This window comes from Aulonocara sp. 'chitande type north' Nkhata Bay, linkage group LG6 (assembly GCF_057382095.1).
Source record: "Aulonocara sp. 'chitande type north' Nkhata Bay isolate Kocher_YH1m ecotype deep benthic linkage group LG6, A_spYH_male_GT1.1, whole genome shotgun sequence".
In the NCBI taxonomy this organism is placed as follows: domain Eukaryota; kingdom Metazoa; phylum Chordata; class Actinopteri; order Cichliformes; family Cichlidae; genus Aulonocara; species Aulonocara sp. 'chitande type north' Nkhata Bay.
Genome location: NC_141349.1, coordinates 24,959,028 through 24,977,905, shown reverse-complemented (window position 1 = coordinate 24,977,905; position 18,878 = coordinate 24,959,028). Strand labels below are relative to the sequence as shown.

General features: G+C 42.3%; 1 protein-coding gene across 10 annotated transcripts in view; it reads right to left on the bottom strand.

Annotated features, from left to right (window-relative positions):
- The window catches only part of slit2 (slit homolog 2 (Drosophila)), a 104,094-nt gene that overhangs the window by 39,251 nt on the left and 45,965 nt on the right, over window positions 1-18,878 (bottom strand). For all 10 annotated transcript variants that reach the window (XM_086295786.1, XM_086295779.1, XM_086295780.1 and 7 more), the window contains exons 5-9: window positions 3,422-3,493; window positions 2,428-2,499; window positions 1,255-1,326; window positions 870-1,033; window positions 336-474 (exon numbers count right to left, since the gene is read on the bottom strand). In XM_086295786.1, the coding sequence (XP_086151912.1) occupies window positions 336-474; window positions 870-1,033; window positions 1,255-1,326; window positions 2,428-2,499; window positions 3,422-3,493 (519 nt within the window). The remainder of the gene's footprint in view (window positions 1-335; window positions 475-869; window positions 1,034-1,254; window positions 1,327-2,427; window positions 2,500-3,421; window positions 3,494-18,878) is intronic.

The following is an 18,878-nucleotide window of genomic DNA, read 5'->3' as shown; positions in this document are numbered from 1 at the left end:
TTGCTCCAATTCTCACTTACAGATAGCGATATGATCCACCTCGTCTCTCAGATTAATCTTTCAATTGTTCTTCTTTTGTCATTCCTTTATTATTTTCTTAAGCAGGAAGGAGCTGCATGACCAGGCTTTCTCATTTCACAGATGTGTGATTTTATTTCGCCACACAAAGAGAAGTAGTGAAACAGAAAGGTGGAAAGAGACAAAGAGGGAAAATGGAAAGACGCAGAGTGAAAGAGCAGGACAAATATCACTGCTCCGAGTGTGGATGTGGGAGTTTTGTGTGTGTAAGAAAAGCGGCTGGAAGCAAACGTGTTTACTTGGATCACAGGTCTTACATCTCGGTGATGGTTTCGGGCAGGTTGGTGGGTATTTCTGTGAGACCCTTCCCTCTACAGTCCACAATGTTGTTACTGCAGGTGCACGACTCCGGACACTGTAACACACTGCAGGAGGAAGATGATGACGACTGGTGACCTACACAGAGACAGAGGGCCAATATTATCCACGGATAACAGATTATGCTTTGAGTAAATCCCAAAGGCAAAGAAAAAAAATCTGCAGCACGGCTAGAGCAACTGTGCAAGTGAGGGAAATATCCTGTCCTTAGATGTGACCTTGTCTATCTACAACTGTTTTCTATTCTCGTGTTGTACAGAAAATCAAATCGAGGATATATATTTTAGGAAATGCAGCACATAGAGTTAAAGACAAGCCACTTACCTTCATCCCAGTCTTTAAAAATCATGAGCAAAAAAGGTAATGAGAGAAAGCAGACGAGACAAAGCAAAAGATGGGTTTGCCACTGCGAAACAGCGAGCCGAGGGAAGTCACAAAACAGACAGCAAAGCAAACCGGTGAACCCGACCTACCTGTGCACACAAACTCCTTCTTCTGCACCTCGGCCACGTTGTGCCCCCTCAAGTGCGGAGGGGCCATGCATTGCGTGTAAAGACCCAGCCGGGGGCGCTGTCGCAGCCACTCTGACAGCCAGGCTACGTGGCAGTCACACTGCAGGTTGTTGGAGTGCAGGCGGCTGAGGGACAGAGGAGGAGATGGGACAGACAAGAACAGGTGGGGGGAAGGAGAGAAATAAGAAGTGTGATGACAGGGGAGGCAGGAGCAGGTTGGGTGGAGGGAAGAGAGAGAGAGTTGCAAGTACACATCAATCAATCTGTTACACAAATGGACACGGATGGGAAGAATCCTTCCCCTCAGGGCAGCGAGGTGTACCAAATACACAGAGATGCCACTTACAAAGTCCTGAGCTTTGGCATGTGGTTGAAACTGGCCACAGACAGTCGGCTGATGTTGTTATTGTTCAGGGTGCTAAAGAAGAAAGTGAACACACAGCATATTACAGATATGCAGAAAATCTGTCCCGCAGTATTTTACTGTTACTGTGAAAGAGGCTGCAGTGTCATACAGTGCATTTGTAATGTAACAAAAAAACAATCAAAAAACAACTCTTTTATATTAATGTGTTCAAAGCACTACCTTGTTAGCTTCTAATTAGGTCTGTAATAAATCACATTTAATGGAAAGCTACTGAGCCTTTAATCTTGCTTTTTCTTTTTCTTTCTTTTTAGACATCGGCTTAAAACATAATCCATTTATTCGCTCCCGGAATGCTCAGACTACAGAAAATCATTTGAATCATTAGAAATCAGATACAAATAGATGGTAGAGTTTATTTGCCTGATCGAACGATCATACCTTTGCACGTTTGCTTACAGCTCTGATTTTGGCCGGGCTATAAAGTGCCCACTTAAGGTACTGACTGACTTTGAAATCAAAGCAAAATGAATATTACAGGCATTCAGGACAACAAAAGTGTCCATTCTGTGTGCCTAATGGCCCCATTAACAAATTATGTGAAGAGTAGGGGCACTTTTATTTCAAGACACGTCAGGACTGCATGTCATCTTACAAATGAAAAAATCCTGGATGCCCTGCACGTGAAAGAACATACTATTCTTAGAAAGATCCTTAATGTGACACAGAAAATACTGTTAAAGATGTTTTGGTTAATGATAGAGAAGCACAATCGCTAGCCAATACAGCAAAACTCTAAAACCCCAGCGACGCCTCAGCTGCTCTCTCTCTCTCCTCAAGATGTTGGTGAACAAAGAAAACTGTCGTGCTTTAACTTTATTTCAGAAACAATCCCCAACAACAATTGCATATTCTCTGCTTTTTATATTTGCCTTTCCTATTTCGTTTCCTGAACCCCTGCTTCAAGCACCCTCTACAATGACAGCATTACCACAGAACCAGGCGTTAGTGCCACTGCTCAAAATATACCAATTCATTCCTTTTGGGGAGCTGCATAGGCAATGCAGTCTTTGAAAGGTCAACAAGGAAATTAGCTGTTCTATACTGTACTGCTGTTAGTGCTCACCAAACCCTCTGCTTTTTGCAGGTACTCACAGTACTTCCAGGTCACGTAGCGCTCTGAAAGCTCCATCTTCAATACAGCTGATGTGGTTGTAGTCCAACTGGCTGCACACACACATGTACACACACGGAATTAAAAGAAAGGGGAAACTGAAGACATCAAGGTGTTTAAAAGGTATATCTTAAGGCTTCGGCTGGCTCCAGGTGAAAACAACTCAACTCCTTAGTAACCTCTCTCTGTCTCACCCTCACCTTCTCTCTGTTTTAAAAAAAGTTTGGTCTCCTGGTAGCTTTGTTCTTCGTAGCTACATTTCTGAATGCATTTATCTGTGTGTTCATTCCTGTTTCCTGCTCTCTTCTGACATCTAGTTTGTATGCGCTGCTCTATACCTCGTCCCTCTTCCTCTCTCTCCCCCGACTCTTTCTCAAAGTCGGTTTGCTGAAACAATTTAATTAAGACATAAGGACATTAAATCATGCTGTCATCCGCACTCTAATGGATGCCCACACACACACACACACACACACACACACACACACACACACACACACACACACACACACACACACACACACACACACGATGCCCTGTCCTTTTAGAATAATTGCAAGACATTTAAAAAACCACAGGAACAGAAATCCATATTTATAGAATTAAAGATGGGCAATTACTTTTACCTGTGAAATGACCAACAATTATCATAACTCGGAGTGAGGCAAAACAAAGGGAGGAAACGGCAAAATGCCAGTGATGTGACACACGCAGTGTAATCCGCGCTCTAATGCATGAACACAGACACGCACACAGCTGCTAACGAGCAGCGGTGCCAGTCAATACAGCAGGCAGGAGGCACATGACATTTACCACAATTAAATATTGATGCACAGGCAAATGGGTGCTGTGCATATTCTCAAACATGTCGGAAAGGAGGTGCCACATACGTGTGAACGCCTATAGAACCGCATGCACACCACACTACACCACATCGCACATATAAGCAGAGAGTGTTGCCAAAGTGCTACTTACAGATTCTTGATTTCCACAGCTCCCCTGAAGCCTTTCCTTGGAATTCCCTGAATCTGGTTTTCGCTGAGATCACTGTACAGAGAAGGAGACAGAAAAAATAAAGGCAGCACAGAGTTAAGCCAAGATATCACAGGGCCACTTGCTTTGCAGACTAAGTACTTGATATAATCATCAAAATGCAGAAGTTGTGGGTGGAGGGCTTCAGAGCCAGATTGATCATCTGCAAAATTGAGTTCCATCAACACAGAGTACTTCTTCCTCAAATATAATCAGCCGTCTTGGTTCATCTCTCAGGGATACATAAAACACTTCCTTTGTGAAGTGTCCACACATTTAGAGCCAGATGCAATTCAACTGTCTGCTTTGAACATCCACACGAGTCAGGTGGAAGAGGCTCTGAGCCCTCCGGCAGCCTGTAGGGGGCACTAGTGACCTCCACTTACCTCAGATTTCTGTTCCTTCTTTCATCACTCCCACTCATCTCTACCTCACTCCAACCACCCTCTCCTCCCCTGCTTTTAAGGAGTGAGTGATGGATATGTGTGTGTGTGTGTGTGTGTGTGTGTGTGTGTGTGTGTGTGTGTGTGTGTGTGTGTGTTTTGGAGTTTACATACACTTTAATTTTTAGCTACTTCAAAAAAGCGACAGGTTGGCATTAAAAAAGGAAACACTTACTGCAGTCAGTGATATACATGCAGAACGTGCTAACATGCATGCACCCATAGAAGTATAAATACCCTCAAACATACAAACAGGTGCTTCACTGACTAAATGTTATTATAGTGCTTGCCATCATGTGACATACATCCTAACACTCATTGGTGCTGCAGCTTGGTTTATAAAGGACACACACACATGCCCTTAAAGGTGCCGAAGGATGTACTCACAAATAGTTACACGAACAGAGGTGTTAATCACATACGCACATGTGCAAATATAAATAAATTACATAAAGCACAGGCACAAGAATGAATTCAGCTGTCGGGTCAAAATGTGTTACAGCATGTAAAATCAAAGCACTCAAGCAGCTCTGGAAAGATGACACTCAGGCATCCTAAAAGCACCACAGGCTGCCCGGTAGCGAGTGTTTCTGCATGTGTCCTCTGCTTCCAATACAAACCCAAGTTCCAGACAGACCACCTGACCTTTCACCTTTGACCTTCCAGCTCTCGACCCCAACTGTGTCCTCTGCCACACTAATCGGCTAACAGCTAATGCCCATCCACATTCCTCGCATTCCTGCAGTTGTGATCGTTTAATCAGCGCTACAGGTATCTCTCCACCTGCTGCTTCCAGCCCTTCATCTGAAGTGGTAATTTGTTGCCAGTAATAGAGAAAAATTACAAAGCGGGGCGTTTTGAAGACTAAAAACAACAAAGTGGCTTGTTCATTTGGAGCCTTAATATCCAACTGAAAAGACAATGAAAATGCTTCTTTTAGCTTACGAGCCTGTGGGAGGGCTGGCTAGCTGCTGTGAGCTTTGGATTGACAGCTGAGACAGACAGCAGGGGCACAAAGACACAATGTAAACAAGAGTCCTCTGGTAACTGTAGCTTTTTAAGAGGCGTGTGTTAGGAGTGATACTGAAGAAAAGTAATCCATCATTCTGCAACCACGGCAACAGATTGTGGCGTTGGCAGGTAAATGTTTTGAAGATGTTCAAAGTGTCAGAGCTGAGGCACAAGTTCACTCTCAAGTGTCAAAATGACACAAGTGAGTGCACTTTAAGTCAGCGAAAATGTGCTGAATGTTGCATTCGAGATGGATCTATTCCTGCATATAGAAGTTCAATTTTACATCGCTGCAGTTCAGAGTCTCTGGGCTTTTATTTCTTCCGCACATAATTGCCAAATGTAAGCTGGCGATTTGTGCGAACACAAGAGAATTAAATGTAAGATGATCAATAGAAGACGTAGATCATTTTTTACAACTGCCTAATCTTTCAAGTGGTTATGATGCTGCTTTCTCTGCCCTGTGAATCATTGTATGCTGAGAATCTTTGGATGTTGGATTACCGGTCAGACAAAACAAGGATCTGAGAACGACATGCTGAGCTCTGGAAAATTGTGACGGGAAAAAGCAATAATTAGTTGCAGCCCCCCCCAGTAAAATGTGTTCACCTTTGCTGTTTTGCACACGCAAAGCGAACACACGTGTGCTTCTTCTCTTTTATGCAGATACGTACACACACACACACACACACAAAGTGGCTGGTCTGAATCAAATAGAGTGTATCCTGATACTGTTTTTACAGGACCAAGGGGGTTTGGAAAACAGCCGTGCTCCGTTAACCGCTGGAGCTCGAAATCCAAATAAATGTTCTTTAACTTAACCCAACACACACACACACACACACACACACACACACACACACACACACACACACACACACACACACAGCAGTGCATATAGCACCCAGTGTGTGCATCCACTACATCTTTGTATCAGATGTAACAATCAGTAAAAAGTTGTTAACGTTGAAAATGTGAAGCTCTGACAGCTCGACAGTTTGTGCTTTAGGTTGCACACAACCTTCACTGTTTACACACACAGACACTTCACTTGGGAACACACAACTTGTTGCTGTGGCAATTACAGTAATGTAGCTTGGTAAACATCAGAGGACAGGAAAGAAGTGCTGTGTGTGTGTGAGAGAGCGAGAGACACACACACACACACCGTCATCCTCGAAAGCGCTGAGATGATTGAAAATTGATTCTGAGCAATTTTTCTGCCCTTGTGATGCACAACAACAGACAGACTGCACACACACAAACACTTACATATCGTACACACATATCACAACACACTCATGTACACTTAGTACATGCATACACATGTGAGTGGCAGTCTGGGTTAATGTGGGGGCTCTTAAGGAAGTGCAGAAGGCCACACTAAACCCTATTCATCACTCAGACCACCAAAGAAAGAGAGAGTGAATATCCTGCCTAGTAAATTGACTTCTTAGCGACTTTGGAGTGGATTTTCTTCCTCCGTTTGGCGCCAATGCACCTGATTCAGTTTCATCTCCACTTAAATGATTTTTTAGTGAATGTTCAACCCACCACGTTATCTTTTCTTCTCAAACTTCCTCTTCCTTTTCATCCTTCTCTCTTTCTCTCTCTGTCTTTTCCTCTTCTCCTAAATTGGTCTTGTTTTTGGACTTCCCCAAGGTTTAACCCCTCACCTCTGCCCCTTAAGCCTGAACTGGGAGGCTGGCTTCATTAAAAGAGGCTCCCGCTGAGCCCAGCGTGTGCATGTCCGTGCGTGTGTGTTTTTGTTTGAAGGGGCTGGGGGTATTAGACCCACACAGGAACTATATCATGCTGCTAAGTTAGGAACCTTCTGAAAGAGAAGACACACACACGTCCACCCACAGACGCATGCACATGCACATGCACGCACCAATCCTAGGCACAGTCGCTGCTGAAACAAACAGCTGACAGCCTCTATCCATGATGTGTAGAAAAAGAGATTTAACCGCACACACACACAGACGCGGTGCCACACGATGCTGATACTGTACATGCATCAAATTCACAGCAGCAAGGACCGAAAATGTTCTGTCCCATTTCGCTCTCTTCCTTGTGTTGCACTTTTTCTTTGACATCCACCCTAAGAAAGATAAATCTAAAAAAACTTGGTGCCCCTGTTTTCTCCCTCCGTCCACACCAAGCTGTTATTTTTCACACTCAGTAACTGAGCTGTTTGAGAGCGCAGATAAATCTTAAAATGCTGGCCTCAGGTTTTGGAGTGCACCAGAAAACTTGAGCTTTTTGAAAACAATGAAAAAGTCTTTGGTCAGGAATGTTACCAAAAAGCAGTTAAAATGCCGGCTTCCTGTAACCTCTAATCCTCGCTGTGGTCACACATTTTAAATGTCAGCATAGATGCTCAGACCACTCTTCGTCCTTTATAACGATTTGGCCGACGCCTTGGTGTGCCAAAGCCGGGCAGCGTTTGCTTTTCGGTCTCATCACAGAAAAATGTGTAAATGACAACACTAAATTGTGAGTTTGGCTACAATGAAACCAAGCATCAAGCTCCGGGGCAGAAAAGTAAAACCAACAGTAAAGTGTCGAAAACTCAAACTCCTCAAATGGCCACTTGAGGCTGACTCCAAAAGCAAGGAAAGCCCCAAAGAAGCCTGTGTTAAAACACACAACTTTACAACTTTACAACAGAAATAATGACATTTACAGTCCTTCCAAATGTAGGGAGGGTTACAATTGTTACAGTTGTGCATTGCTTGGGGTATGGATTTCCTTGCATGAGCAGTGGTTGTCTGGGTTAACTTCAGCTAATTCGAGCTGCTCAATTCTACTTCTTAATCAAGTTTGTAGGTCCTTCTGGAGCATTTTCATGCTATTATCTTACAAATGACATAACTTGGTGTTTGGGTAAAAACACAACATCCAAGAATGCTGCACTCCATTTTCTATGAGTGAAATTCTAGTGTTTTATTAGTCTGTTACTTAGCTCTAATTAACACCTAATTTCCAGTATAGTCCCTAAATGAACCTTAAGTGACAGTGGTTAGTGGCTATGATTTGTATACAGACTCAATTTAAAACAGGTGAACAGGAGGGCAAAGTGGACCAGTCTGACTATGTGAGACATCTGTCCAGATGCTGGCTGTATGTGTCTGTTTTCACACTGTTGAAATCCATTTTGGTGCGAATGGATCTTCTACGGATCTTCCTGTTTTTCTCACCTCTGGTGGTCCAGGATGTGTGTGTGCGCGCGTGTGCGCAGGAGTGTATGCGCGACAGAGTCAGGTCTTCAGTGTTGAGAGCTTAGAGCTGCTTTTCTAAAGGACCTTTTCAATGTGAGGGGGGCTTTTGACACCCTCCGTGTCTAAGAAGACCTAAGCATGAAAGAGCACTACTCAATTCTCACACATGCACCCCTCATCCTTTCCCCTCCTCCCTGTTTTTTGTGTCTCACGCCGGACACACATACACAAACTCTTACCTACTGTTATACAGTTTCTGAATCTCTTTTGTACGAAGCCTACCGCCACAAGATTCTTCCCAGGTCCAGCAGACTGGGGGTTCCTGTGGCAGAGCGTGTGTGTGTGTGTGGGTGTGTGTGTGGTAGGGTATGAGTCGGAGTTGGCAGTGCAGTAAACTAATCATCTTGTTCAAATCCCTTTCGGAGACCTTAATCCTATTAAGTTTTAGAATGTGTGAATGGGCAAAGACGAAGCTGGAAAGAGTCAAAAAGGAAAAAGAAAAAAGGAGGAGAAGGTGAAGAAGAGGAGGAGAAGGAGTGAGTTTCAGTTTTTGCTGGAGGGGCTTTATGAAGAGATGGTCAGGGAGGCTAAAAATGATGCTGGGACATTCAGTATGCGCTAGTGTGTCTGCAGTCAGATCCTCCAGCTAATTCGGGCAGCGGTGCCATTAGTGGACCCCCAAAGATCACACTTCTGTGAGCAATTAGGAGGAGAAAGACTCACAAAGAAAAGAGAGGAGATGAGAGGAGAAAGGAGAAGGAGGAGAGTAGACCTTTTGAAGACAATGCCATGGATTATTGAGCGCACTGGGCCAGGACTGGCACCTGGCAGTGTGGACGAATGCGTGCGCCTGGTGTGCGCGTCATGATCTCTCTGGTTTAAATTTAAGCACATCTTGTAAATCTTGGGCAGCAGAATTTCAGAACTAATAAACGAACAAAAAAAAGGATTCTTACTATTCCCTCCTTAAAGAGATAGTTATTATGCAGAATCACACACACCCTCCCACACACAGATCGCCTCCTCTTTCAGCCTTCTCCTTCAGTCCCCCTCTCCTAAACTAATATTGACTTTGCTCATGAATGACAGATCTGCAGTCCTCCTCACTCTCTCCCTCTCTTCCCATCTCATTGTCTATTTCCCTTATTCACTGTCACACCTCACGCACATACTTTGAATACCAGGTGAGAGGGTTGCTATGGTTACGGGGCAAGGGTGGACACCTATGGGACATTTTCACTTGACAGAGATGTCCCCTGTGTGTACGTGGGTGCGCCTGTCCTGCAGAGGTGGCAATTTGCCCAAAAGAAGGTGCGCACGCATGTGTGTGTGTGTATGTGCGTGTATGTGCGCACATGTGTGTGTGTGTTGCCTCCGTGAGTTACAAAATGCCCAGCTTAGAGAAGCTCATGTGGTAAGAGCTGTGTTACTTTTCCAGCTGATTTTGAGGTTTTATTTTGCAATGTTTCCTCGATTATAGTTTGAATGCAGAGAGAGCAAAGCCAAGATTTCTCAGCAGAAAAGCAACATTCTGCCTACTGATCTCCTACATAAATAGCTCACGCATTTTTCATTCAATTGTTCACCAATCTTTTATTTAGTTAGTTATTTCTTTAACAAAGCCAGCTGCAAGCCACGTGCCACACTTGTTGCTGAGGAAACTAAAAACTAAATATACATTGTTGTTTTACCAGCTAAAGAAAAGAGGGCAAAGCTGAAAAAAATCTTACATTTGTGTGTGTGTTTGGATGTGTGCGTGTGTGTGTAAAAGCAGACTGACTACGTTGCTTTCCAGCCCAGGAACGGATTAGTCAGCGTTCTGAGACCATGACATCATCTGAAATGTTTACACGTGTAATTATAGACAAGTGAGAAATACATCTGTTGCACTAACGCACACACTCACAGCGGAGAGATAGACATGGCTCGCAGTAATGCAGTAATTACATATGAGGAGAAGCACTTAATAATGGGGACCATCTGATGATGATATTTAGATTTGCAGCTGGCTCAACAGAGCAGGCCATCCCACTGTGGCCTGCACCTGTGCTCCTCCAACACGCGTGTTAGAAGCAATTCTTCTTCCCGTCATTCTGCAAGCATTTTAAGACATGTTTTGGCAAATGGAAGAGGAGAAACATCAAATGCCGGAGATGCTGAGAACATTTTAATCCCCAGGAAATCAACACATGCATGAGTTTACTGATCTAGCGCATGTGCTTATCAGTCAAGCTGCTTTAACTGGCATTGGCGATGATAAAGATTCCTTCTTTCTAAGAACATAAACATATGTACATATCCCAAAGAGGACTTACAGTTTTAATGAGTGAAAGAAATGCAACAATTCAAACCAGTTGTTCAGTGGTGCCTGTGTAGAGCCTCGTGTTGGTCATAATTTGAGTGAAATCTTTGAAGGAGACTGCTTTTTGAGCACCCTCTAATGGTCAACTTGGACTTTCAGTTTTTTTAACCTCCAGATTTCTAAAGATGTTTGATCTCATTTTAATTAAAGAGTATTTAAATGTAATGGAATATTTCATCTTTGATGTCTCCGTCCATTCCATAAATTTAACTTCTTTCCTGACATTTCTCTTCCCCCCCCTTTCGTCTTTCATCTTGATTTTTCTTCATTCCTTTGGGGGTCTTTCCATCCTTTTGTCTCCACCACTTTCTCTGTCTCTTTCTCCCACATCCCCTGCACCACCCTCCTCCTGCCCTGCTCCTTCTGTAATGAGTCTAATCCATCAGCCAGACAGTATTAATCGTATTCCGATAGCAGTGTGTTCACTCGCTGCTCGCTGCTGTCTCTGTCTCTACGAGTCAATAACCCCTACGCTAACACCCACACACTGCCTATGACAGATAGGCTGTGTGTGTGTGTGTGTGTGTGTGTGTGTGTGTGTGTGTGTGTGTGTGTGTGTGTGTGTGTGTGTGTCTCTGCATGTGTTTGAATTTTAAAACCAGCTCAGCACTATGACCAAATTTATTGCAGTCTTTGCCTGGAAGAGCGTCCAAAACACACACAAGATGTAGACACAAACACACACACCACAGCTAAAATGACCTCCACTGGATGAGTTGCCAGACCACTTGGTGGCCACAAGCCCTTGGTGAGTGACATCATATCCTTTTCCTGTTTGCCTCTTACACTGCCATACAATAATAAATAGAAAAGATAAATAGAAAGTGACAGCACATGATTGTGCGTCTGTGTCCATTTGTGTGGGTTTGTGCATCTGCCTGCATGTGTGCCTCAGCCTGCCTATCCACTGCCAGGTCAGAAAGTTTTTCACCCACGTCTTTGACCTGATCTGCCACAAACTCCATGACCCAATAAGCTGAAGCAGCAAGCAGCCACCTCCCTTCTCGTCTGCCTCCTTTCCATTTAAAACCTCAGCGACTTACAGAAAAAAAACCCTCTCACTAGCGGATAATGTATCAATCTGGTGCCCAACGATCCTTTGTCATTTTCAGACTTAGCTTTGCCATCAATTTTTCCCCCACAATTCGCTTCATCCATCAGTCGCTGCACCATTCTCCTGATCGCTCAATCATTGCATCACTCTTTTCATACATCAATCATTCATTTGTGCAGTTCATCTGTCATCCTGCAATCCCGCACAGTCAGACATCCAGAAGCATTCTATTTAAAGTAAATGCTTTGGCTTAAGGAGGGAGTGGTGAGAAAGATCCCTAACCTGCATGTGTATTATTTTAGTCTGACGCTTAAATTGTCATCATTAAAACCCTAACAGCCCATCTGCTGCTTTTTGCCGTTCAAAGCGACCCACTGATGATAACAAATAAACAACTAAACGGCACAAAAATGGTTTTGATACAGCTATAAAATACAGAAGTCAGTTTTTCCCCCCTCTAGCAACATTTTTGGTGAGATTGACAGCTGAGCTTAGGAAGTTATGGTCTGTGGTCGGGGAGAGTGTGTTTGTATATCAGGAATGAGGGGTTAGCAGATCTGTGGAAAGAGGCATAACGTGTGAGCACGAGTGTGGAGAGTAGCAGAGGACTGCACTGACGATCACTTACTCACCCTGGTGTCATTATTCACAGTTTACAAACCATGACAAGACAGGCAGAGACAATCACACACACACACACACACACACACACACACACACACACACACACACACACACACACACACACACACACACACCACTTCTCACATCTCTTAATTCAGCAGTTTGCGCGGTTTTGTCTTTCCTTCCTTGTGTTTACCCAGCAGATTAGAGTGACATGCTGGCAAGCCCTCCTTACATATACACACATCTCCAGTTTACACATGTCTTTGTGATCATGCTGATAAGGTAACACCTTATGTTAAGGTCATTGCAGTATTTAAGAGTAATTCATTAATAGCTTATAGATAATAAGACCCTTAAAATTCCTTATGAGAGATTTTAGCCTATTGCTAGGTGGTTACATGTATAATTCAACTTTTGTGGACATAAATTCAATGTTAGTGAAATTAAAAAAAAATATGTTGGGGGTGTTAAAGCATTTAAGATTAAAGCTGTGTCCACACTGGCCATTCCAGACTCTGGTTTCCAAGGTAACCCTCTAATGTAGCTGCCCTCTCATTGGTAGTTGCTTCAGTCGCTCACCCCTGGAAGTATATCACAGGTTATCGATAGTTGCTTGGAAACTTGAAAACTTTTAGCCTATCGTTAGGTGGTTGCTACACATCACGACATGTGATATAGACAGGGACCTTTACGAACCGTCCTATGATGTACCTGTGTGCCAAATTTGGTTGCTTAACTCCTGGCGGTCCAGGAGGAGTTTGTGGACAAAGAGACAGACAGACAAAGATTTGCTGTACCAGAGCAACATTTGTTTAGTCTGTACAGTGTGTGGAAATAGCGAACAAAGGATGCATACGCTCACAATCGCCTCTGCCCACCCAAATACGATCCCATTGCTCTCACAGCATTCCAAGGAAATAAGTAGCATTCCTTGAAACCTTTGAATTATTAGTACTTCTTCTCTAAACTGACTTACTGTCAGTTATTAAAAATGCTGCAGCCTAAGATCCAAGATTTAAGATTCAGTTTAGGCAAATATATGGTGTCTGTTGATTGACTAAACAACAAATCTACAAATAGTAATAACTTTAGCTCTAGACATTATGGCACATCATCGTCCTGGAAGAACGCTTTGCTGTCTTTTTTTTTCTCTTCCATTAATTTCAATATTTTTGTTTTATAAAAAAAATAATTGAATTGCAGCACCTTTATGCCATTTCATATGTTTAAATTTGGAGATTGTCACAGTGCTACATTCAATTATTTAATTATTTATTTTTTAATCCTAGGAGACACAACCATCAATGAAGTATATGTCATGCAAGAGAACCCATGAGAACAAAATGAACGGGCCGAGTCGTCAGAATGATATTTAACATGTGTTGACAGATTCACAGATTTACAGTTTTTTACAGACGCTAGGACACATTTCTCAATACTTAGGTCACGTTTGCAAAACTCCTCACACAGTGAGCACAACAGAAGTCTATGTGGGCTAAACTGAGGACCAGTTATCATTGTTTTGGCACAAAATGCATTCAATGACTACATCTCTCAAATTTCATGAATTATCTTCTCACTCAGACACAACAACTGCCAAAAAGCTTTGTACGTACAGGACATTTTGCATGTGCTTACATACTGTTTTCAAAACTGTTAAACTCATGGTCAAAACAATAACACAATGCAAAACTTGAAAAGACAGCAAAATTCAACAGCAATATTTTATTGAAACATATTTTAAATCTAAAAATGCAGTTTAACCAGCCACAGCTGATTCTCATTGTAGATGAACATCTACACAGTTGTTACTCCTTCAATTTTTCAACTCCTTCAATTCTGGCAGCCAGAAGATTCTTTCCTATGTGTGTTGCCCTAGATGACATAAGATGTGATGTGGATGAGAACCTGTGGCCAAATGGAGAAGACCGAGTAGATTAGCATTACTATTGTATGTGTATCAGTGGATGGTGTGTATACAAATTCTTGTATTTTGGGATTACTTAGTGCAAAAAACTAAAAATACATAAACAAATATTAACGAATTCTGCATGATGTCTGATTCATTCCAGTAACATATATTGAAATTATAAACAGAGATGTGTCCTTGTTTTACACAAGAAAACACTGTGTAATGCTACATGTTGTTAGTGTTTTTTAGGTCATTGTTTTGTGGATGACAAAGTTTGTCGGCTGTCAACCTTTGCTAGTGTTCTGGAAGAATGAGTTTATTTGAGACCTGAATGAAGTGTTTTGGTAGTTGTAGTGCATTTTGAATGTGGAATGAACTGCTTTGCCAAGCTGACGGTCAGTTAGGAGGATTGTGTGAAGTGTTTTGCAAAAGTGACCTAAGTATTGAGAAATGTGTCCTAGCGGCTGTAAAAAACTGTAACTCAGGCATTTAGTAACACGAAAGAAAAAAAAAACAATCCTCCTTAAAAGTCAGTTGCTGTATTTCTTATTGTTTGGGTTGCATCTTTAAGAGCTTTTGGGAAGACCTGATAAATATAAAGACTAAGCACCATCTTTAAATGGAGAGCATTTTTTAAAGCATGTCCTCATAAATGGGGACAGTGGGTTTATTTTACAGCATAACACAATAAAATGACCACTGCTTAACAAAGCATAAAACACTATATTGTAATGTCCCTGTATGAGGATACCAAGTCTCAGGAGGTTAACCCGATGGGATGCGTGGTCAGCTACAGTTTATTAATCTAAGTTTAATAAAGCAGTGGTTATAACCTAAAAAGTGAGCCAAAACCTGAGGGTGTCCTTGAGTCTTAAATATGTCACACCCCATCTGTGCCAACATAAAAAGAATTTTTACTTCATATCCTTCCTCTTTATATCTTTCTCAAAGAATTTCAGGTATTCAGCAGTGAGTGACATCAGCGTGACAGCTGATCTACAAAGGAAACCTCTGCAATGTCATTTCCATTCATCCATTTTCTTAACCGCAGGTAGCCAGTCAATCACAAAGCAGAGATGTCATGTATCTGCTTAAAAAGAAATATTTTCCAACTTATTCAGATGAATGAAATTGCTCTTTAGCAGTACTAGCACATCCAAATGTAACACATGCAGATGCTTCTTCGGGGTCGTTGTGGCCTCTTGGCTTCAGCTCACATTAAAGCAGGTTAAAAAGGAGGTGGTCATCGCGTAAGAGCAGAGGCAGATCACATTTCTCCCATCAGGCACTATTAGAGTGTGTGTCACCATCTGTGTGTGTTGTGTGTATGTTAGAGACAGAAAGTGTTTCCTCCCCCGAGGCCTCTCACTTAAACTCAGTGTGAAAATGAGCCTCTTGTCAATCGTCTACTCGGGGTGTTTGGGGAAATGAGCGATTCATCAGTCAGCCGCTCGACTGTGAGGCTGTGGCAGTTTACAGTATCTGACCCGGCACCTGCACAATGCTTCACAGAGAGAGAGCGGGAGAGACCAGGGGGAGGAGAGGACGACAGACGGGGTGGGGCCAGAGGCGAACACAAAAAGATGGAAGAACAACATTTGTGGCCATCAGAAAGAAATCCAGGCGCTATTCAGAAAAAAAGAACAAATTGGCAGAAAGGCATAGTTTCTGCTTTTCTTTTATCGCTACTCCACCTCCTCTTCTCTGTCTCACTCCAAATCTATTCAAGATGTCTCCAGAACCGCCCCCCTCCCCGACAACACCCATCTCCTCCACCCCTCTGTTTGCCAGCTCCCGGCAATTGCAGGCTAGCTGAAATATTCCTCTTCAAATAGTTTCTCTCCGTCAATGTTGTCTTTCTTTCTTTCACCACCGTAGAGGCTTGGGTCACACACACTTGTCACTCTGGACCAGCTGTCCTGCACCATCTGTCCACTGTCCACTCAGCACACACACACAGACACACACACACACACAGACACACACACACACACACACACACACACACACACTGCAACTCTGGTGCTAAAATGTGGCAGTTACTGGCAAAGACGCCATGCCCGGGAACAATTTTTGTTTATTGGGCATGTGTCAAAATAAATACAATATTTGAGACTGATAGAAGGAAGACAAAGAGTGAGAGTGGTGAGAGACAAAAGACGGGAAAGAAAAACAGAGAGCAAACAAAGAAGCTGAGGATCTATTTCCATATGACCAACAGTGTGAGAATGAGAAGTCACGCATAATCCAGGCTAGTTGTAGGCTTTCAGGATTGCTTCTTTGGGTTTTTAATGCATTTGTGCCACATTTACTGAAACACCATATGCGCTGAAGTGAGCAAAATTACTGTGTGCGCTCTGCATTCCTCTGAGCAGTGAGTTGGAAAGACTGGCCATGAAAGCAAACAGCGTTGGCCATTAAGTCTCCTGGACACCAGCCAGACAACACACACGCGCGCACATTTATGTGTGCACATATATGTCACTAATGAAAAACTACTTAAGCATATGAGGTCTGGAATTTTGAGAAAGAGATCCTCGGTGATTGTGTGTTCATTTGGGAAAAACTAACACAAAGTTTTACATTGTTAATGTTTAAAATGACTTTTTAAAATTACTTCCTGATTTGCACTCTTTCTGCTAAAAGAAAAATATTCATATTCATGGCACTAATATGTAGTTGATATCCAGAGGGCTGGAGCCTTTCTTAGTTGTCACAGGGTGAGAGGAAGCTCAAGTAGGATAATTAAAACACATTTTAAAGTTCCTCACTAATGTATATCCCTTTCCTGGTACTTTACATTTCTGCTTCACCACATTTCGTGGGGATATATTGTACTTTTTCCACAAATACCCTTATATAATTACCAGAAGTTGCTGTAATTTTATTTTGAAATTGCTGACTGATTCTGCAGGTAAAATATCACACGTAATGGCCTTAAAAATACAGTAACATAACATTGTTATATAACACAGATAGTCCACATTCTGCTGTATTATGAATACTTTAACTATTAACATCTGGCTGACAACATGTCTGTATCTTACTATGTAACATTTTTTTTTAAATGACTGTATTGGAACGTCTAATTGCTTGTAAGCCAATCTTACCACTTTTGCCAACAATTTGTTTGTTAAAATGTTCAAATTTCAGTCTCCTGGTTGATTAAGTAGCATCCTTGGGTAAGATACTGAACCCCAAGTTACTCCCAGTGTGTTTGTCAGACTATGAATGTTAGACTGAAAGCATTTAGATGTAGAAAACGGAGCTTGTGCAAATGCGTGAATTAGACACGATGCATAAAGCACTTTGAGTGTTCAAGTAGAGTAGAAAAGCACTATATATAAAAAACAGGCAATTTTGCCATTTCTTAAACATAAAAAATACATGAAAAAGCAAGAAAATCATCATGTTCTACATAAAAAAGACACGGTGGTTCTAAATTTTTCCATGTGGACCGAGAAAGAACGCAACCTGAGGAAGCATGAATGTTCATCTTATGGTATATAAACTGTAAGTTAGTTTGACATTATTAAGCATGGTAGAGCAATCTGTCAATGCAAGTTATTGTGTTACTGCAAAAGCCAGTCCCAATAAGCATTTGAAAGATTCCTGTAAAGAAATTGGTTTAGATTCCAAAAGTGAGCTCACAAATTTATGGAAATTGTAGGTCTGCAAAATAAGTCAGAACATCAGCAACATCTGCAGCGACTATTAAACACAACTGAATTTATGCAACTGGCTAGTTTAGCAAAAATATTTGTTTTGTGTCTTGTCTCTGAGTTTTTAGAAGCATTTAATATTTAGTAATTAATTCATGGCATTGAGAGCCAATTATTGGCGGCAGAGGAGTAAAAGTAGGATTTGGAGGAAAAGGTAAGTTCGGAGCAAGTGAGTATAAGAAATCCATATGAAGTAGTTCATTTTTGGGACTATAAGCTTATTTTAAACACTAAGTTATGAACTATGAATGCATATTTAAACCTGTGTGAAATCCTCTCTAAGACAGCTCTCAAAACTGTCAACATCAGACAGAGCTTCTCCTCACGGTGTTTGATCGCACACCCTGACCAGGACCAGGGCTGTAGAGCACCGCATCACATTTCCCACATTTCCACTAAACAAGTTGAGACACTTCAGCTCTCCGACTGCTGCTGCTGAGTCCGGACCTACGTGATGCTGCTGTTCCATTTACTAACCACAGCACAACACGAGCAGCGCGGACTGAAATTCATCCTCCACGGTACAATGTCCACCATGAGGTTTGTGTCCCAAATATAGAGAACACGTTCAGGTCTAAAATCAGTAAGTGATTTTAGACAAGCTGCCTGCCAGCGGAAGGGACATAGGAGGCGCTGTGCAACACAAACACATCAGCTTCCTTTCTGAAGCCTGCTGCTGTTAACTAAATTAGATTAGCAGGGTGTGTGTGTGTGTGTTTGTGGGCGCACCAGGAGTGTCATGTTAGTTGGTAATGCATTGGACAGCTGTGACACACATGTCCACCCTCCCACACACACACACACACACACACACACACACACACACACACACACACACACACACACACACACACACAGATAGCTACACACTTGCATACACATAAACTGATTAACATTTCAGAATACCAGCCTCCAGCGCTGACCTCTCAGAGATTGATTGACATGGCGACTGTTTTTAAATTCATAAGTATGCGTGTGCATGTGTGAGAGCGTCTATGCGTGTGTGTGTGCGTGCCTGCACCAGTAATACAACATCGAATGTGTG